The sequence below is a fragment of the Myotis daubentonii genome, chromosome 18, assembly GCF_963259705.1.
Source record: "Myotis daubentonii chromosome 18, mMyoDau2.1, whole genome shotgun sequence".
Taxonomy (NCBI): Eukaryota; Metazoa; Chordata; class Mammalia; order Chiroptera; family Vespertilionidae; genus Myotis; species Myotis daubentonii.
The window spans coordinates 11804336-11826323 of NC_081857.1; the positions used below are offsets into that span (position 1 = coordinate 11804336).

At 42.0% G+C, this 21988-nt stretch overlaps 1 protein-coding gene across 15 annotated transcripts in view; it reads left to right on the forward strand.

Annotated features, from left to right (window-relative positions):
* Positions 1-21988, forward strand: part of CD46 (CD46 molecule) — a 145659-nt gene that overhangs the window by 14880 nt on the left and 108791 nt on the right. For 3 of the 15 annotated variants that reach the window (XM_059675403.1, XM_059675407.1, XM_059675397.1), the window contains exons 4-7: positions 11101-11192; positions 11981-12178; positions 18270-18452; positions 18956-19000. In XM_059675403.1, the coding sequence (XP_059531386.1) occupies positions 11101-11192; positions 11981-12178; positions 18270-18452; positions 18956-19000 (518 nt within the window). Of the gene's footprint in view, positions 1-11100; positions 11193-11980; positions 12179-18269; positions 18453-18798; positions 18847-18955; positions 19001-21917; positions 21966-21988 lie in introns of all 15 variants that reach the window. The other 12 variants (XM_059675405.1, XM_059675406.1, XM_059675401.1 and 9 more) reach the window with 7 other exon arrangements.

Below are 21988 nucleotides of genomic sequence, written 5' to 3' on the forward strand. Positions count from 1 at the left end.
TCAGGGCGATATGCAAATTAACTGCCAACCAAGATGGCGGCCGGTAGCCACGCAGCTGAAGCAAACATGAGGCTTGGTTGCCCCGGCGATGGAGGAAGCCAAGGTTCCCCGCCTGCTGCGGCGGGCTTCTGAGCCTGAAAGCAACAGCTCCGAAAGCAACTGTGTTTCAATTATAGAAGCTAAACAAACCCCAGATACCTGCTGTCAGCCAGCCGAGGTCTCAGTGCTGGAGCTGCAACAGTGTTTCAATTATAGAATCCAAACAAACCCCAGATACCTGCTTTCAGCAGCTGAGGCCTCAAGCTAGAGCCGGGCCTCAGAGCTGGAGCCGGTTCTCAGCTCTAGTGACAGCCATAGAAGGTAAATAAATACCAGAATAAAAAAGAAAAAAAGGAGAGGTTGGGAGCTTCAGTCACCCACCAGCCTGAAAATGGCCCTCAGCCCCTCACCTAGACTGGCCAGTCACCCCAGTGGGGAACCCCACCGTAAAGGGGGTGCGACCAGATGCAAACAGCCATCAGCCCCTCATCCAGGCTGGCCAGGCACCCAAGCGGGACCCCCACCCTGATCCGGGACACCCTTCAGGGCAAACCAGCCAGCTCCCACCTGTGCACCAGGCCTCTATCCTATATAGTAAAAGGGTAATATGCAAAGTAACCCTAACAGCAGAAAGACTGGGAATGACTGGTCACTATGACACACACTGACCACCAGGGGGCAGACGCTCAATGCAGGAGCTGCTCCCTGCTGGTCAGAGCGCTCTCACATGGGGAGCTCTGCTCAGCCACAAGTCAGGCTGACGGCTGCCAGTACAGCAGGGTGGTGGGAGCCTCTCCTGCCTCCTCAGCAGCGCTAAGGATGTCCGACTGCAGTTTAGGCCTGCTCCCTGCTGGCAAGTGGACATCCCCCGAGGGCTGCCCGGCTGCCAGAGGGATGTCTAACTGCCAGCTTAGGCCCAATCCCCAGGGGAGCGGGACTAAGCCAGCAGGTGTTCATCCCCCAAGGTGTCCCAGACTGCGAGAGGGCACAGGCTGGGCTGAGGGACCCCCCAAGTGCACATTTTTGTGCACCAGGCCTCTAGTACACTGTAAAATGTAATTGATTTTTTATATTAACTTGGGGTCTGAGTTCATTTATTTTAAAAAAATATATATTTCACTGATTTTTTACAGAGAGGAAGGGAGAGGGATAGAGGGTTAGAAACATCGATGAGAGAGAAACATCAATCAGCTGCCTCCTGCAAACTCCCCACTGGGTATGTGCCCGCAACCAAGGTACATGCCCTTGACTGGAATCGAACCGGGGACTCTTGAGTCCACAGGCCGATGCTCTATCCACCGAGCCAAACCGGTTAGGGCCTGAGTTCATTTATTAGTTCTAACAGGATTTGTGTGTGTGTGTTTGTAATCTTTAGATTTTATACCTATAAGATCATACTATCTGGAAACACTAGTAATTTTGCTTCTTTCTAGCCAATTTTGGTGCCTTTTGTTCCTTTGTTTGTTTTTCTTGTCTAATTGCTCTGGAAAAACTTCCAGTACTGGGTTTAATAGAAGTAGTAAAAGCAGGTATCCTTGTACTATTTCTTATCTTAGGAAATCTTTCAGCTTTTTACCATTGAGCATGATGTTTGTTATGGGTTTTCCATGTGTGGTGTTTATTACCTTGAGGTAGTTTCCTTCTTTTCCTAGTTTATAGATTATGTTTAACATGAAAGAGTGTTAAATTTTGTTAAGTGTTTTTTTACTGCATCAACAGAGATAATCATGAGTTTTTCCTCCTTTATTCTATTTATGTGCCATATGATATTAATTGTTATATGTTGAGCCATCCTTGCATCCCAGGAATAAGTTGGTCATAGTGAATAATATTTTTAATATGCTGTTCAATTCTGTTTGCTAGTCTTTCATTGAGAAGTTTTACATGTAGGTTCATAAGGTATATGTGCCTGTCGTTTTTTTATGGTGTCTTTGACTAGCTTTGGTATCACGACAATGTTGGTTTCATAGAATGAGTTTAGAGACTTCCATCCTCCTTAATTGAACAAAAAACTTTTGAGAAGAATTTAAGTTTGTGTTTTTTTAAATATTGGTAGAATTCACCATGAAACCATCAGGTCTAGGGAGTTTCTTTGATTTGGAGATTTTTGATTAGTGATTCGATCTCCTTACTAGTTATAGATCTTCTTAGATTTTCTTTATCTGTGTGATTTAGTCTTGGTAGGTTTTGTGTTTCTAGGAATTTCTTCATTTTGCCTAAGTTACTTAATTTGTTGGCATAAAAATTATTCATAGTATTCTTATAGTATTTTATATTTCTATATAATTGATATTAATGTCCCCAGTTTCATTTCTGAATTTCGGTCTTCTCTTCTTTTATTAGTCTATCTAACTAAAGGTTTATCAATTCAAAGAACCAACTTTTGGTTTCATTCATTTTCACTATTGTTTTATTTATTTCTGCTCTGATCTTTATTATTTTCTTCCTTATGCTAGCTTTGGGTTTAGTTCTTTTTCTAGTTCTTGAAGTTGTGAAGTTAGGTTGTTGATGTCAGATCTCATTTTTTAAATATATGTTTTCATTGATTTTGGAGAGGGAGAGGAAGAGGGAAGGGGGAAAGGAGGAGGAGGGGGAGGAGGAGGCATATGTGTGAGAGAGAAACATTGATCCATCGCCTTTGGGGATTGAACCCGCAACATGGGTTTGTGTCCTGATCAGGAATCGAAGTGACAACCTTGCAGTGGCCAGGGCGACTCAACCAATCTGAACCAAACTGCAAGGGCTCAGATCTCATTTCTTTTTTTTAATATTTTATTGATTTTTTACAGAGAGGAAGGGAGAGGGACAGAGAGTTAGGATTAGGAACATTGATGAGAGAGAAACATCGATCAGCTGCCTCCTGCACACCCCACCGGAGATGTGCCCGCAACCAAGGTACATGCCCTTGACTGGAATCAAACTTGGGACCCCCCAGTCCACAGGCCGATGGGCTGTCCACAGAGCCAAACCTGTCAAGGCTCAGATCTCATTTCTTATTATAAACTTTTACTAGAGGCCCGGTGCACAAAAATTTGTGCGCTCGGGGGCGGGGGAGGGGGGGATCCCTCAGCCCGGCCTGTGCCCTCTCACAGTCTGGGACCCCTCGGGAGATAACGACCTGCTGGCTTAGGCCTGCTCCCGGGTGGCAGAGGGCAGGCCTAATCCCTAGGTGCAGCCCTTGGTCGGGCTCAGAGCAGGGCCCATTGGGGAGTTGGGGCACCGCCCCTTGTCATGCACAGAGCAGGGCGGATTGGGAGGTTGCGATGCCACCCTCAGTCACGCTCAGGGTAGGGCCGATGAGGGGGTTGGGGCACCACCCCCTGTCACACTCAAGGCAGTGTCGATGGGGAGGTTGCGGCGCCACCCCCTGTCACGCACAGAGCAGGGCCGACCAGAGGGTTGGGGAGCTCTCCCCGTCACACACAGAGCAGGGTCTGTGGGGGGGGCGGGGGGGTTGGGGCGCCGCCCTCTATCACCCACAGAGCAAGGCCGATCAGTGGGTTGGGGTGCCGCCACTCTCACACTCAGGGCAGGGCCAATGGGGAGGTTATGGCTCTACCCCGTCACACACAGAGCAGGGCCCGTGGGGTGGGGGGTTGGCGCGCCACACCCTGTCACACACAGAGCCTTAGGGCGATCAGGGGGTTGGGGCGCCTTCCCCTGTCAGGAGCAGAGCAGGGCAGATAGGAAGGTTGTGGCCCCGCCCCCTGTCACACACAGAGCTGCAGGGCGATCAGGGGGTTTGGGCACTGCCCCCTGTCACGCAGATCCCGGTGCCAGGAGGCATATTACCCTTTTACTATATAGGATAGAGGCCTGGTGCACGTGTGGGGGCCGGCTGGTTTGCCCTGAAGGGTGTCCTGGATCAGGGTGGGGGTCCCCACTGGGGTGCCTGGCCAGCCTGGGTGAGGGGATGATGGCTGTTTGCAGCTGGTCACACACCCTTCAGGGTGGGGGTCCCCACTGGGGTGCCTGGCCAGTCTGGGTGAGGGGCTGAGGGCTGTTTTCAGGCTGGGACTGAAGCTCCCAACTGCTCCTTTTTTTCTTTTTTATTCTGGGCCAGCTTTAGCTCTGAGGCTCCAGCTCTGAGGCCTCTGCTGCTGAAAGAAGATATCTGGTTTGTTTCGGTTCTATAATCGAAACTCTGTATCAATTCCAGCTCTGAGATCCCAGGCTCACTAAAAGCAGGTTTCTGGGGTTTTGTTTAGCTTCTATATTTGTTACAATATTTTTTAAACTTCAGGCTCAGAGGCCGGCAAGGCAGGCCGGGAACGTTGGTTTCCTCCGTCACTGAAGCAACCAAGCCTCATGTTAGTTTCAAGCTGCCTGGCTGCCGGCCGCCATCTTGGCTGGCAGTTAATTTGCATATCTTGCTGATTAGCCAATGGGAAGGGTAGCGGTCGTGCGCCAATTATCATGTTTCTCTTTTATTAGATAGGATATCTATAAATTTTCCCCTTGGCACTGTTTTTGCTGTCTCACAAGTTTGGGGATGTTTTCATTTCCATTCATCTGAAAGTAATTTATAATTTCTCCTGTGATTTCTTCTTTGATCCAGTGGTGGTTTAAAAGTGTGCTGTTCAAGTTTCACAATTTTGTGAATTTTCTAATCTACCTTGTGAGAATTGATTTCTAACTTTATCCCGTATGGTCACAAGACACTTTGATATCTATTTTTTAAAACCATTGATTATTTAATACTAATTTGTGGCCAAATATAGTTATATTATTAATGATGTCTTTATTTGTAGTTAATTTATTCACAAGTTTATTTCTATTACTAAACTAAAATATGGTCTGTCCTGGAAAATGTCTCATTTGAACCTGACCTTATGTGTTTTGTTGTTGGGTAGAGTGCTCTGTCTGTGTCTGTGAGGTCTAGTTTGTTTATTATATTGTTGAAGTCTTCTATTCTCTTTTTTCTTGTTGTTTAATATTTATTCTAGAGAGAGTAATAGAGACAGGGACATCAAAGTGAGAGAGAAACATTAATCGGTTGCCTCCCATACACTCCCAAACCGGGGATTGAACCTGCAACCTGGGTATGTGCCCTAAGCGGGAATGGAACCCGGCACCTTTTGGTGTATGGGACAGCTTAACCAACTGAGCCACCCGGCCAGGGTAGAATCCTCTGTTTTCATATTTACTTTCTGTCTGGTTGGTTGGTTCATTATTATAAGTGGGGTATTGAAGACTCCCAATGTTATTGAGAAATGCCTATTATGTAGAAACTAGGGGCCCGGTGCACGAAATTCGTGCACTGGGTGTGTGTGGGGAGGGGAGTGTCCCTCAGCCCAGCCTGCCCCCTCTCACATACTGGGAGCCCTCAGGCGTTGACCCCCATCACCCTCCAATCGCAGGATTGGCCCCTCGTCCAGGCCTGATGCCTCGGCCAGAGGCGTAGACCCCCATCACCCTCCGATCGCCTGATCGGCCCCTTGCCCAGGCCTGACGCCTCCGCCAGAGGTGTCAGGCTTGGACAGGGGACCCCCATCTCCCCCTGATCACTGGCTCTGGCCCCTGCTCAAGCCTGAGGCCTCTGGCCCAGGAATCATGCCTGGGCAGGGGACCCCCATCTCCCTCTGATCGCTTGCTCCACCCCCCGCCCAAGCCTGACGCCTCTGACCCAGGCTTCAGGCCTGGGCAAGGGGACCATCATATCCCCCCAATCCCAGGCTCAGCAGCCCGCCCAGGCCTGATGCCTCGGCCAGAGGAGTTGATCCTCATCACCCTCCGATCACCAATCACCGGATCGGCCCCTTGACCAGGCCTGAGGCCTCCGGCAGAGGTGTCAGGCCTGGGCAGGGGACCCCCAGCTCCCCGCGGTTGCAGGCTCCGCCCCTGCCCAGGCCTAACGCCTTTGGCCTAGGCGTCCGGCCCGGGCAGCGGGGACCCGCAGCTGCAGCGGCCCCGCGATCGTGGGCTCCGCTTTAGGCCCAGGCAAGGGACCCCTAGCTCCCGGGACTGCCAGCTTCGACCGTGTCCAGCTCCCATCGCTGGCTCCACCCCTACTTCCTGCTATCACTGGCCAGGGCGGCAATGGCGCCTGATTCTCTGATCATGGCTGGGGGGGCAGGGCAAAGGCGGCCCCAGGGCCGCCTTTGCCCTGCCCCCCAGCTCTTAGCTCCCCCCTGGGTTTCCGATCACTGTCAGTGGCAGGGGTCTTCTTCCTGCTTTCCCTTTCGCCTCCCTGCATTGTGCCTACATATGCAAATTAACCGCCATATTGTTGGCAGTTAACTGCCAATCATAGTTGGCAGTTAATTTGCATATAGCCCTGATTAGCCAATGAAAAGGGTATCGTCGTACGCCAATTACCATTTTTCTCTTTTATTAGATAGGATGTATATTACACCCTTCAGTTCTGTTAGTTTTCGATTCATATATTTTGAAGGCCTATCATTAGGTGCAAAATAAAAAGTATTTTGTTTGAATTAGTGTAGCACCTCTGCTCTCAGGATCACTATGTGCATGGAATATATTTCTCCATTCTTTTACTTTCAACTTGTCTGTGTTTTTATATCTCAAGTGAGTCTTGTAGACAGCATACAGTTGGATCCTTTGTGTTTACCTGTCTGTCCAATGTCTGTCTTCAGATTGGAGAATATAATAATTTTAAATATAAAAGGATTATTGACAAGAAGGATGGTTTTCCATGATTATGCTACTGGTTTTCTACAGGCCTCAGAGCTTTTTTTACCCCCCCTTTCCTGTTTAGTTGATTTTTATAATGAAATGCCAATATATCTTTATTATTACACTAGCGGCCCGGTGCACGAAATTCGTGCACTGGGTGTGTTGGGGGGGGAGTGTCCCTCAGCCCAGCCTGCCCCCTCTCACATACTGGGAGCCCTCAGGCGTTGACCCCCATCACCCTCCAATCGCAGGATCGGCCCCTTGCCCAGGCCTGACGCCACTGACTGAGGCGTCCGGCCCGGGCAGCGGGGACCCACAGCTGCAGTGCCCCGCGATCGTGGGCTTCGCTTTTGGCCCAGGCAAGGGGCCCCTAGCTCCTGGGACTGCCAGCTTTGACCGTGCCCAGCTCCCATCGCTGGCTCCACCCCTACTTCCTGCTATCACTGGCCAGGGTGGAAAAGGCACCTGATTCTCTGATCATGGCTGTGGGGCAGGGCAAAGGCGGCCCCAGGGCTGCCTTTGCCCTGCCCCCCAGCTCTTAGCTCCCCCCTGGGTTTCTGATCACTGTCAGTGGCAGGGGGCTTCTTCCTGCTTTCCCTTTCACCTCCCTGCATTGTGCCTACATATGCAAATTAACCACCATCTTGTTGTCAGTTAACTGCCAATCTTAGTTGGCAGTTAACTGTCAATCTTAGTTGGCAGTTAACTGCCAATCTTAGTTGGCAGTTAATTTGCATATAGCCCTGATTAGCCAATGAAAAGGGTAGCTCGTACGCCAATTACCATTTTTCTCTTTTATTAGTGTTGATATTGTCCATTTTATAGGGTTTTTGTTTGTGGTTATGATGCAGATTTTATATTTAAAATCCTATAGTTAGAGTATTCTAATTTGAATTTATACCAACTTAATTTCAATAAATTGTAAAAACTGCACCTTTACAACTCTATCCCCGCCACCTTTGGTTGTTAATGTGATACTAATCTCTACACTAATAATTGTAATACTAGCCTCCACAGTAATGTATTTATCTTCCTTTGAAGGATTATTCTCTTAGACCGCACAGAAAACAAAAATTATAGGCACAAAACATTGTTACAATAATACTGGCTTTAATAATTGCCTGTGTATGTGCCGGCAGTAAAATGCTTATTTATTCAGATGCCTTTGGGTTACTTTTTTTAATTTCACCTTTCAGGACTCCCTTTAGTATTTTTTGAAGGCAAGGTCTGGTGGTAACAACTCCCTCAGCTTTTATTTTTGAATAAACCTTAATATCTCCCTCATCTTTCAGCATAGTTTTGCTGGATTGAGGATTTTGGGTTGGCTTTTTTCTGTTTTTTAAATCACTTTGAGTCTATCAGTTCACTGTCCTCTGGCCTCCAAGACTCTGATGAGAAATCTGCTGATATTCTTATTTAGAATCCCTTGTACCTGAGGATTCACTTCTCACAGCTTTTCAAATTCTGTCACTGGCTTTTGAAAGTTCAATCATGTTTCTCAGTGTGGATCTCTTAAGTTCATTTTACTTAGAGAATGTTGAGATTTTTGAATATTTTTATCTGTCTTCCATCAAATTTGGGAAACTTTCAGCCATTGTTTCTTCAGATATTTTCTTTGCCCCTCCTGTCTTCTCTTTCTGAGAGTCCCACAATGCGTATGTGATCTGCTTATCGATTTCCCACAGGTCCCATAGGCTCTCTTCACTTGGCTTCATTCCTTTTTCTTTCCGTTCTTCAGACTCAATACTTTCCATTGGCCTTTGTTCAGGTTCACTGAATCATTTTTCTGTCTGCTAAAAACTACCTTTAATTCCTGTAGTGAATTTTTCATTTTTTCCCCCTTTATTGATTAAGGTACTACATATGTGTCCTTATTCCGCCATTGCGCCCACCCCCACCCCCTCCCCCCTTTCATGCCCTCACCCCCTGGTGCCTGTGTCCATTAGTTAGGCTTATATGCATGAAGAGATAACCTTTGGTTGATCTCTTCGCCTTTTTCATTTAGGTTAGTGTACTTTTCAATTCCAAAATTGCCTTTTGGTTTCTTTTTAGGTTTTCCGTCTCTGAATTGATATTCACATTGTATTCATTCTGTTAGAGTTTGGCCAGGGACATGGGCTGTGAAAGAATTCACAACTGAGAAGGAATAGATGCAGAGAGAGGGAGTTTATTTTCTTTTCCAAGGGAGGAAAGGGCCAGGTGCCTTTTGGCAGCACAAGGGGCCCAAGGTGGGGGGTTGTTCTTCTGTAAGCGTATTAGAGAGTAAATGGCAGCTGTGGCAAATGGATGAAGAAGGGAGGGGGATCGGGGACTTCACCTTGACGTTTTCCAGATCCTGGAGGCTGTCCTGGGAGCTATGGCTTGTTTGTCCTTTAGCCACAGATGTCCTACAAAGGTGTCTATTAGCATCTTCACAAGCCTGTAAAACCTTCTTACAGGGAAAGTTACAAAGGGTTGGGAGGGAGTAGAGTTCTACTAACTAGAAACTCTGTTGTAATTTCGCTGGAATCATTAAAACGGCAGCGAAGGGGGTAATGTGGGAAGTACAGCCTGCTTTTCAAGCCTGCTTGAATAGAGAGGCACTTAGAATAGGGAAGTCTGCAATCTGCACATGCTTCTCATGGCATATGCAAGGTTACCGTGAGGGAAAAGAGGCCTTTTTCTTGTACTAATACATTCATTGTTTTTCTTGATTTTCAACATTTCTTCCATTAGTTCTTTGAGCATCCAGGTAGCAGTTATTTTAAAGTCTTTGTGTATTTGATCTGGAATGAGGTCTTTTTTTCAGCAATAATTTCTATTAATCTTTTTTTTTTTTAAAGGCACCATACTTTCCTATTTCTTTGTATGCCTTGTGATTCTTTTCTTGAATTGGACACTTGAATGCTAGTAATGAGGTAACTCTGGAAGTCAAGTTCTCCTTCCCAGGGCTTGTTATTTTCTTAGCTCGTTTTAGTGGTTTGATTGTTGTAGGGTCTGAGGATCAGCCAGATACGTAAACTGAAGGTCTTCTCAGGTCTTTTCTGAGTCTTTCCCTGGGCAGGCACAGTCACCTAATTTCCCCCACCTGTGCATGTCCTCGATTTGATGTCTGTCTCCTGAAAGGGGAAAAAGCAAAAATTGAAAGGGGAGCAAAGGACACTGGATCCTTAAATATCTGGAAGTCACTTCAGTAGGCAATAAATGGGCTTGCAAGAGTGGGGGACATGTGACAATAATGACTGCCCACTTGGTGTCTTTGAGTTAGTGTTTCTTTGTGATCAGTAGTAGCAGTCAGTAATAAGTGCATAAATCCCTGGTATCTGTGAGGACAGGGTTCTTTTTTCACTCCCTGGTTCCTACAGGCTGTTGATAAGCTGCCCCAGGAGCACGTGTATAGCTGCCTGCTGTGGGAGTGGAATGGGTAGCTGCCATTGTGCTCCGAGCTGAAAGTGACTGATATTAAACCAATTTCCATGTCCAAGTCCTGCCTTAGAAACTACAAACCTTTCAGGGACACCAGAGTTGCAAAATAGTTACATCATGCACTTTCTAGCATTGTAACTGTTGTTTGGGAGGGAAGAGAGATTCTTGGTGCTTCCTACCTTACCATCATCCCCGACTCCTCTCCTAATCTGTAATAATAAAAGGGTAATATGCTAATTAGACCAGACGTTTTTTCTGATGACCTTCTGGATGAAGCCAGGGCTGCTAGAGAAGGCCAGGTCCCAGGTGCCAGAGAGAAAGAGAGATCAATTGTGAGAGAAGCCTTAATTCGTTGCCTCCTCTACACATCCGGACTGGATTGGGCCCGAAACCTGGGTGTGCCCTGACCAGGAATCAAACCACACCTTTTGGTGTACAGGAGGACACTCCAACCAACGGAGCCACTCTAGCCAGGGCCTGAGGAGTATTCATAAGACTTGAAACTGAGGCAGCACGTTCCACATGCTAATTCATCTACTCACAGCAATCCCACGAGGTATATACTATTATCCTCTTTTCATAGATGAGGAACCTGAGAAAGAGAAAGGGACTTGCCCAGCTCAAAGAGCAAGTCAGTTGTGGGCTGGACTCCAATGCAGGCAGGGAAGCTCTCGGGCCTGACCTCTCTACGCAGTCATTGTCCGGCCTGGGCAGAATGGCATGAACTCGGGCACATGGGAATGTTGATGTGCCTGCTGCAGATAGCAGAGAGGCCAGACCGACAAGCACATGTGTAGATAGTTTGCTCTAGGTCAGTGTGTGCTCAAATGCAGCAACTCTCTCTTCCATTAAATTACAGATTTAGTTAGTACTTTCATGATAGGCTATTTACAAAACTTTTCCCTCAGACTACTATAGTGCAGAAAAACAACCATATAAAATTTTTCTTCGATACTATATGCATCGTGTTAACTGGTTAAAAAAACAGCACAACAGTAATCTGTTTTTCTTCTTATTTAGATATTACTTAGTTGGAACACCAGTTCTACGTTGTGAACTTGCTGGAGATGGGAATAATGTGGCTTGGAGTGGTGACCCCCCACAGTGTGAAAGTAAGTATATTCTGTCTTTAGAATTTAGAGCAGTTCTCAAACTTTTGATCTTGATTTGACTTTATGCTTTTAAATTTAAAAAGACCCCCACATAGCTTTTCTTCAGTTGAGTTATGGCTATTGCTATTCCATTATATTGGAATTAACCTTGAGAAGTTTTTTTTTTATATATATATTTTATTGATTTTTCACAGAGAGGAAGGGAGAGAGACAGAGAGTTAGAAACATCGATGAGAGAGAAACATCGATCAGCTGCCTCCTGCACATCTCCTACTGGGGATGTGCCCATAATCCAGGTACATGCCCCTGACCGGAATCGAACCTGGGATCCTCCAGTCTGCAGGCTCTATCCACTGAGCCAAACCAGTTTTGGCACCTTGAAAAGTTTTAAAAATAATTATTAAGAACAGTAAGCACAATACATATTAATATATACAACATATTTTTAAAAGAAAACCAAAATTTTCAAAAAAGTGAGAATATTGGCATTGTTTTACATGTTTGCAAACTCATCAATATTTGGCTTCAATATAGACCTCGATTTGGGCTGTTGCATTAACACACCATTTGCACATTTGGCAAACTACACTACATACTGTATGGATGAAAAAGATCATACTTTTTTTTCATAGAAACTTTGTTTCAAATAGATATTGGATATTCAAATAGATTGTAGAAATCTTATGTTAATGAATTTATGGAAATTAGTTCATAAGGCATTACTAATGCTGTCTTAATTTTTATCTTTTTTTTTTGCGTTTCCTGTTCTCTTTTTTTATCTTTTTAAGAGATTTTGTGTCAGCCACCTCCACAAATAGGCAATGGAACATTCAGCAATAGCCACAAGGATACATTTGAATATAATGAAGTAGTCATTTACCGTTGTAATCCTTCGAATGGGCCAGATGAATTTTCACTTGTGGGAGAGAGCAGACTGATTTGTTCTGGGCCAAACAAATGGAGTAGTGACCCTCCTGAGTGTAAAGGTAATGACATTTTTATTTATTTTTTCATTTGTAAATAGTATGGAAATACTTTGTAAATACTTGACTAACAAGTAAACAGAATAGCTATATATGCTCCCTCACCCTGTTAAATTGTTTTCTAATTTAATTTTAGAAAGGTAAAATTGAATGAAAACTAATTTTACTTGTATTGTTCCCCACTCTTCACTATATATATTCTTGGCATTCCAACTTATACATTGTGAATTACTCTGTAGATGCATGAGTTGGGATTTTTTTTCTTCCAAACATCAAAAAACTCAACACACATTGGTGTAAAAATAACAGATTTATTTTGCATTGCAAGAAGTCTAAGAGTACTGACTAGGAAAAAATGGTAAATTATAAAAGACTCACCTTTTCACTAGTACAATTGATAAACTCTGGACAAAACATCAAGCTTACCTTGTTTAATAGCACTTTGCTTTATTGCACTGCACAGATATTTTGTTTTTAAAAATTGAAGGCAAGACCCTCAACAGCAAATAGATTATACCTTGCTTTCTTATGACACTCATTTTGTTGCTGTGGTTTGATTCCAGACCTGGTATGTCTGACACACGCCTGCACTTTACAAACAGTGGTGAAGGCCGTGGAGCATGGCTTGAAACAGGGAGGCAGTGGGTGGCGTTTGACTCCTGAAAGAATGGAACCGCTGAGTAATACCAAATAATTACCCTTGTCCAGGGCAAATGGGACATCCCATTCTCTAATTACATATTCTAGGCATTTCAAAGTATTGAAATCATTTACTATACATTATCTGATGACAGTGGAGTGAACATAGATATCAAAATAAAGATATCAAATCCCCAAATATATGAAAGTTATGCAAGGCACTTCTAACTCATGATACAAAGAAGACTTCTCAAGGAAAATTCGGAAGTATTGTGAATTGAATAAAAATGAAAATACCACACATCAACATTTGCGAGATACAGCAAAAAGCATTAGGGGGCTACTAATCACATGAAATTCTTCTATTAGAAAAGCAGAAACATCTCAAATCAATAATATACACTTCTCTTTGAACCTAAAAAAAGAATAGCAAATTGTACTCCAAATAAGGAAACAAAAGAATAAAGATAGAAATCAATGAAATTGAAAAGAGAAAAAAGTAGAATTCATGAAATCACGTAGTTATTAGAGAAGATCAGTCAAATGTTTTAACATATAACCATTCTGACAAAAAGAAAAAAAAAGTACAAATTAATATTAAGAATGAAAAAGAAGACATCACTAAACATATCCAACAGGTACTTAAAGGATGATAAGAGAATAACACAAACGACTTTATGCCTATAGATTTGACAACATAAACCTTCTCATGAAGAGAACTGTTCTCCTTAGGGAATCTATCAGACATTTCAGGAGTAAATAATAGTAGCTCTACACAAACTCTTCAGGAAAATCCAAAAGTGTGTGTGAGGGGGAATACATCTCACCTCATTTCATGAGGATTGCATTGCTCCCATATTAAAACCAGACAAACATTTCAGGAACATTAAAAACAATATCCATAGTGATCATAGAACCAAAAGTCCTCAACAAAATATTAACAGATCAAATCCTATAATAAATACTAAAAGTAATACATCATAATCAAATACAATTTATTCCATGTATGGAAGGTTAATTTAAATGTAAACATTATCAAAAAAAATAATAATAAAAATAAATGTAAACATTAAATTTACCATATCAGGACATATAAAGAAGAAAAAAATACATGATTACCTTAATGTAAAAAAAAGCATTTGACAGAAATCATCATCTTTTCATTATACAACTTCTCAGTGAAGTACTAGTAAGAATAGAACTATCAGTCCCTGAAAAATGGCTCTAAAATCCCATAGCTAACATTTTACTTACTGGTACGTGAATGATTTATTTCCCCCTTAGGTAGGAACAAGACTACGATGGTCCTGCCCAGTACAGTAAGGCAAGAAGTAAATAGACGTACATGTTGAGGAGAAAGAAAGAAAGTAGAGTTATTGTACATCATTGTGTAGAAAATTCGAAAGCTTGAAGTTTTCGCCAGGTGGCAAGCATAATAAGATCAATGTACAGAAATCAATTGTATGTCTATATACTTGTAATAAATCAGTAAGAAATTGAAATTGTTACATAATATTTACAACAGTTTCAAACTACATATATTTGAAAATGTATAACACATGTGCAAGAATTGAATGGTAAAAACAACTAAACACTTTTATAGAATAAATTAATAGACCTTAATAGAAATAAGGTGGATTAGAAGGGTAAACCATAATAAAGATATTAATTTTTCCATAATTAATCTATAATTTTGGCACAGTCCCATTAAAAATTTCAATAGAACTTTTTGTATAAATAGACAAACTGATTCTAAAATTTATATGAAAAGACAACAGAGGTATAATCGTAAAGATTTTTTAAAAGTTAGAGGACTCATTCTACCTGTTGTGAAAGCTTATTATAAAACACTAGAGGCCTAGTGCATGAAATTCATGCACTTGGGGAGTTCCCTCAGTCCAGGAGCCCTCGGGAGATGTCTGACTGCTAGCTTAAGCCCGCTCCCCCCAGGCATCCTTAGTGCTCAGTCGGACATCCTTAGTGCTGCCGCGGAGGCGGGAGAGGCTCTCGCCACTGCCACTGTGCTTGCCAGCAGTGAGCCCGGCTCAGGGCTTCTGGCTGAGCAGCGCTCCCCCATGGGAGCGCACTGAGCACCAGGGGGAAGCTCCTGGACTGAGCATCTGCCCCCTGGTGGTCAGTGCAGGTCATAGCGACTGGTTGCTCCACCATTTGGTCAATTTGCATATTAGCCTTTTATTATATAGGATACTATGGAATATATGATCAAGATAGTATGGAATGGAATAGAGTCCAGAATAGACCCTTTCGCCTGCCTCCAGTTGATCTACCACAGGTGCACAAATAATTCAGTGGAAAATGGTAAAAGCACAGGCACAATTTGATACCCATATGCAAAAAAAAGAGATCTCAACCCAGTTTTACACCATATACATTTACTTAAATCATCATAGACTTAAATATAAAAAAATAAGACTTTTACTAGAAAATATAGAAAGTATTTATGACCTAAACGAAGATTTCTTAAATACAACCCTAAAAGGAATCTTTTAAAAGAAAAAAATTCTTAAAAACTCAAAAATTCTGCTCTCATAAAACAGTTATAAGAATAAAAATATGAGCCATAGACTTGAAGAAGATAATTTTGCAAAGCACATGTATATAGGTCTCTGAAAACTAAGAAAACATCCAATATTTTAAAAATGGGCAATATGTTTGAATAGACCTTTTCCATCAAAGAAGATATATGGGTGGCAAAAAAGTAATGAAAATTGCTCAATAACATTAGTTACAGAAATATAATTTAAAAGCACAATGATATACAACTAAACACCTATTAGTATAGTAAAACTAAAAGTAACAAGTTAACCATACCATTACAAAGATATGGAGTAATTAGAACTCTCATAGATGGAAAGTTAAGAATGCAAAGCGGTATGTGTATTTAAGAAAGCATTTGATGATTTGTTATAAAGTTAAAACATGCACTCACGCCCTAACCAGTTTGGCTCAGTGGATAGAGTGTCGGCCTGCGGACTGGAGGGTCCCAGGTTCGATTCCGGTCAAGGGCATGTACCTGGGTTGCAGGCACATCCCCAGTAGGCAGCTGATCAATGTTTCTCTCTCATCAATGTTTCTAACTCTCTATTCCCTCTTCCTTCTTCTCTGTAAAAAATCAATAAAATATTAAAAAAAAAAACTCACCATACAACTCAGCAATTCAAGTAAATTAAAAGATGATCACATAGAGCCCTATTATGAGAATATTTATAGCAGCCTTACTCATAATCGTCTCATATTGGAAACAACCCATCTTTTTCAGTTGGTGAATGGCCAAACAACCATGGTGCATCCATATAATGGGATAATGCTTTGTAATATAAAGGATTGCGCATCTAATCTTACAAGTACAGAAGTGAATCTCAAATGCATTATGCTAGGTGAAATAAGCTGTACTCAGAGGCTGTGATCCCATTATCACATTCTGGGGAGGAAAGCATTATAGGGATAGAAAACAGATCAATGGTTAGCTGGTGGAAGGTGGTTGAGGGATGGGGACAGGGAGAGTTGATTACAAAGTGGCATGAAGGAATGTTGGAGGTAATGGAACTTTTCTATGTCTTTACTGTGGTGATAATTACATGGTTAGTATTTGTATTGATCAAACCTCATTCAGCTGTGCACTTATAAGGATGAGTTTTAACATATGTAGGTTATATCCAGTAATTCTAACTTACAGAAATAATTTCTGTGATTAATATCAGTTTAGCACAACAGAGAATAGATCAGTGTACCTGACGTGAGGACAATAGAAACCAACCAGATGAATTGAAAGAATTATTTTTTATTACATCCAGAAAGACTTAACCTGGGGAACAACTGGCAGTCAGATGTGCATGGAGAATAGCAAGGAGTCAAGTATGCATGTCATTGGAGTTCAGAGAGAGAGGAGAAACAGCAGTATAGGTGATTATTTGAATAATTATCCACATTTGATCCAAAACAACCATGTCCAGGAAATTCAGTGAGCCTAGCAGGATAAATACATTTGAAATTTTACCAAGAACCCCCCTGCTGAAGTAACCAATCATGGTAAAACTTCTGAAAACAAAAAGCAGCCAGTGTGAGGGGGAAAGCAACACCAACATATTACATTCGCCCCACCCAGAAGACAGCTGACTTCTCTTAAGGAACTTGTAACTAGAAGACAATAACATCTACTAAACTGCTGACAGAAAATAAAACAGGACACCTAGAAATCTCTGTCAAGGGAAAATATTGCTAACCTACAGGTGTGAGCGTCTGCCCCCTGGTGGTCAGTGCACGTCTTAGCAGCTGGTGGAGCGGTAGACAGAATGATGGACCTAGCGGTCGGACACTTAGCTTATTACACTTTTATTAGATGGGATAGGGTTACTGGCCGTGTTCCCTATGCCGTACTTTACATCCCCGTGACTATTTTGTAACTGCCAATCGGTACTTCTTAATCCCTTCATCTTTTAAGGAGAAGTCTTTTAAAACTGAAGGTGAAATGAAAACTTTTTAAGATAAACTAAAGCTGAGGGAATTGTCACCACCCTACCCGCACTACAAGAATTGCTAAAGGACGTTCTCTTGGCTGAGGGGAAAAGATACCTGATGGACATTCAGGTCCACATGCAAAGAGGAAGAGCTCACTTCCAGTTTATTCTCATAAGATGCTCTCTGTACTCACTGCCAGTCAGTGTTTGATTTTTTCCCAAATTCTGCCAAACCCATTTCTGGATCCTGAAATCAATCTAGAAGGTCAGGACCAGGGTTTTTGTTCTTGAGAAGTAGAGTACAATGGGAAATACCAGCGTCTAAGTATTAACTTTTTACTTTATGTCAGGCCTGTAGGATTACATACTGGTTTACAAAGGAAAATGTCGTTTTTGATTCCTGGGTTGGAATCCAAAACGTATGGAAACACTGCCCTGACTCCTTGGCCTTTCTGTGTCTTGAACATCCCAGTTCTTGTACTTTGTCAGTCCCTGAGAACCTTCTCTCTGCATCTCTGCAGAGCCAGCTGCTTTCCAGCTTTCACATTTGAGCGGAAGCATTTTCTCATCACAAGAGCCTCTCCTGCCTTGGTACAGAAGCAGGGCACTGGGCTCAGTGTCAGCGTGAAATTGTAACAGAGCCCTAGGGCCAAAGAGCGTCCAAAGGCTGTGTTTGAACTTACTAGGAAACTGTCCCTGGGAGGCAGACCTTTCTCAAAACTTGTCAGTACTGGGGGGAAATGTAGGAAAGCCAATAAACCTAATGACATCTCTTCTAGGTGGGAAAGATGGTTGGATGGCATGAAATCTATTTTCCTGGAATTAAAATGCAGGAGTAAAGTTTTTAAAAGAAGATGAACATCCTGCCTTCCATTCCTTGCCTCTTCGTTCACAGTGGAAATGACTAGTTCGCACTCGGTTTTCTCTCCTCAGCTAAAACAGCTTTTCATTAATTCTGAAATTTCTTCACTTTTCAGTGGTCAAATGTCCATATCCATCACTCCCTAATGGAAATATTGTGTCAGGACTTGGGAAAAAATATTACTACAAAGCAGAAGTTGAGTTTGAATGCAACCAGGGTTATTCCCTTCAAGGCAGCCGCAAAATTATCTGTGAAGCTAACAATACCTGGGTACCCGAGATTCCTCGCTGTCTTAAAGGTACAAAGAGTGTCTTTTACTTTTTTGTTGTTGTTTAGATTTGATATCTTTGAAATATAAATGACCCAGTAATTGAAGTGAAGCACTTTTAGTATTTATGTCTTATCATGACACATGTCAAAGTCAGAAAGAATTCTGCTTTTGTTACTTGTGTATTTTCATAGGGTTGGCACTTTATGTATATCACACAAGTTATAAATTTTTCTTCGTTGACTTTATGTGGAAAACTGTATAGCAGCCATCTTTAAGAAAATTGAAGCATGGCTATTTTCATCTGAATAAGTTAGGAATGAAAAGACCATAATTCCTAAGTGGTTAATTCAGTTGAAATTATTTTCTTTTCTAGTGGTGACTTCTCCTCCCAGTACCACACCTCCGATTTTGAGTCCTTCAGGTTTAGTAACATCCTGCTTACATTTTCAAAACTCTTTTGAATTCTTGGTGCTAATGCCAGCGATAACTCCCAAGTAATTTGATCCACTCTACATTATTTTGTTTTCCAGTGTCAACTCCTCCCAGCACAAAACCTCCAATTTCCAGTGTCACAGGTTTAGTAACTTCCTACTTATATTTTTTTCAAAACCTTTTAAATCCCTGGTGATTTTTAGAAATCATTTTAATTCCTAGATATTTTTTCATAATCCTTTAACTATCTGGTGATTTGCACTCATTCATCATTTTTAGTAATGAAAGCACATCTTTACAGCCATCCTACTTTTTTTCATAATCCTTTAACTATCTGGTGATTTGCACTCATTCATCATTTTTTAGTAATAAAAGGAGGAAGCATGTCTTTACAGCCATCCTACTTGTTTTACGTAATGATTCTAAACTGATTTGCCACAACTTGGCAAGTTATGTAAACCTTAAATGTGTTTATTTACATGTAAAATTGTTCACTGACTTCCTCACTGGATGGCAGGAACCTCTAAGTGGGATCCATTGAAACATTTAGCACAGTATCTGGCGTTTCCTAGTAGGAAGTTGTTAAAGGAAGCTACATGCCTTAACAGCATCGCTCCAGTACGTCAGTGAACAAGAAGATCCATGGCTTCTGTTTTTTAATGTTTGTTTTCTGTCATCATCATTGCTATTTTATCCATTTTAAAAGTGATCTATCTGGTGACACCTTTATAGGGTATCTTCCTGATCCAGGACAAAGTTCATTTCCTGGACTGCAAACAGTTCCATTCTTTTTCTGTAGTGCAGTTTCAACTGGTACTTTCGGGTGGTGTCTCTAGAGCAGCCGTGGGCAAACTACGGCCCGTGGGCCGGATCCGGCCGTTTGAAATGAATAAAACTAAAAAAAAAAAAAGACCGTACCCTTTTATGTAATGATGTTTACTTTGAATTTATATTAGTTCACACAAACATTCCATCCATGCTTTTGTTCCGGCCCTCCGGTCCAGTTTAAGAACCCATTGTGGCCCTCGAGTCAAAAAGTTTGCCCACCCCTGCTCTAGAACAAGGCCCGTATTGCTACTACCCTCCACTCCCATCTCATACAGTTATTCTTTTTGCCTTTACTGGGCCCCTCCCTTTGTTTTTCAATCCTCACCTGAGGATGCTTTTATTGATTTGAGAGAGAGAGAGAGAGAGAGAGAGAGAATTATCAATTGATTCCCTCCCATATGCAACCCAACTGTGGATCAAACCCACAACCTAGGTATGTGCCCTGCCTGGGAATTGAACCTCAACCTTTTGGTATATGGGAACATGTTGTAACCAACTGAACCACCTGGCCAGGTGTTCACTAGCATTTTCATTTGGGAATAGAAACTAAATTTTATAGCAACTGAAATACAGGGAAAAAACTTACTTATTGAAATGAAATGGAGGACTTGTTGCATGGACTACTCATCCATGGCTCAGCCTAAGACTTGAGAGATTATTTTCATGTGGTGGAAGGAGTTGTCTTCCTGATTTCAGTGCTGCTTTCTTTGGCTTCTTGGTTTCAGCAGAAACAAGAGACAGGAGCAGTAGTGGGAAGAGCATTCGCCTGGGCTGACCTCACTAAGGGCCCTCGATTGGTTCTGCTTTCTCATGGAACATCATTTCTGTGGGCTTTAATTTCCTGTTGGTTAATGAGGGTGTTGAACTCAAATCTCAATCAGTGGCTTTCAGTTTGCTTGTATATTTTCTGTTTCCCTGAGACCTTAAAAATTGAGGGAAGTTACGCATGTTAACATGGTAATTAGAACACCTTTTTATAATCCCTGTGTATCTGGCCCCTGGTAGCCTCCTTGAATATCTCAGTTGAGCGCTGTGAGGTCTGGGGAGTGGGTGAGAAGAGATGGTTTTTGCATGTGAAGTTTATACTCATTGGCCCATCCTGTTTACGCACATGTCCTAGTGGGTATATGCACTGTGGGATACTGTTTGTTGATATGCTCTTTTGAACGAGTTAACCATGAGAATTCATAAAGGGTTTATAAAACACCTTTATAATTTAACATTTGAAAGAAGAGGAGCAAATTGATTGTGAGATGTTTCTAAACTATAGGGTTTTTAATTATTTTTATTCTTTATTGTTGAAAGTATTACATATGTCCACTTTTCCCCCCTACTTACCCCCTCCAGTCGCCTCCACCTCAGGCCTTCAGCACCCTATTGTCTGTGTCCATGGGTTATGCCTATATGCATGCAAAGTCTTTGGTTGATTACCTCCCATTCACCCACCCTCTCCGGCCTTCCTTCTGAGATTCTGTTCCATGCTTCCATGTCTCTGGATCCACTCAGTTCATCAGTTTAAATATCAAAAATCAAAATTCTTCATGTGCCTGTAAAATATATTTTGTTATTAAAGAAAGAATCAGTAGTAACATGTAATAGTGATAAGGTATATCTAATTCTGCTCATATTAAAAAATACCCAAGAAGTGCTGAGGGAAAAGAAAAGGATAGAAATGATGTACTGTAACATAATGCTGCTTGAATGGTATTTTTAAAAAGATACATATATTTAGCCCTGGCTGGTATGGCTGGGTTGGTTGAGCATCCTCCCAAGCACCTAAAGGGTTGCTAGTTCGATTCCTGGTCAGGGCACGTGCCCAGGTTGCAAGCTCAATCCACTGTCGGGATGTGTTCAGGAGGCAGCTGATCAATGTTTCTCTCATATCGATGTTTCTTTCTGTCCTTCTTTCTTCCTCTCTCTCTAAAAATCAATAAAAACACATTTCAAAAAATAATAAGATACAAATGTTAATTCTGAATACTTTTTTTTACTATTATTAAATAACTTGTGATTCCCATTGCAAAATACAAAACTGTAGTGAAGACTGTTATGCATACATACATTGTTATGTATTTTTAAAATATATATTTAGGTTAAATGCCAAGAAGTGGAATGGCGAAGTTCAGAAAGTATATGTATTTTTTATGTTAATGACTAACATTTTTATAAAAAAAAATTCAACCCATAATATATTGATAAGGCCGGTGAATGGAATCAAATTTACTTTTCCAGGTGTCACGCCTAGTCCATCAACCAAGCCTCCAGTTTCAAGTAGTCCAGGTTAAAAAACTCTTTGTTCTACT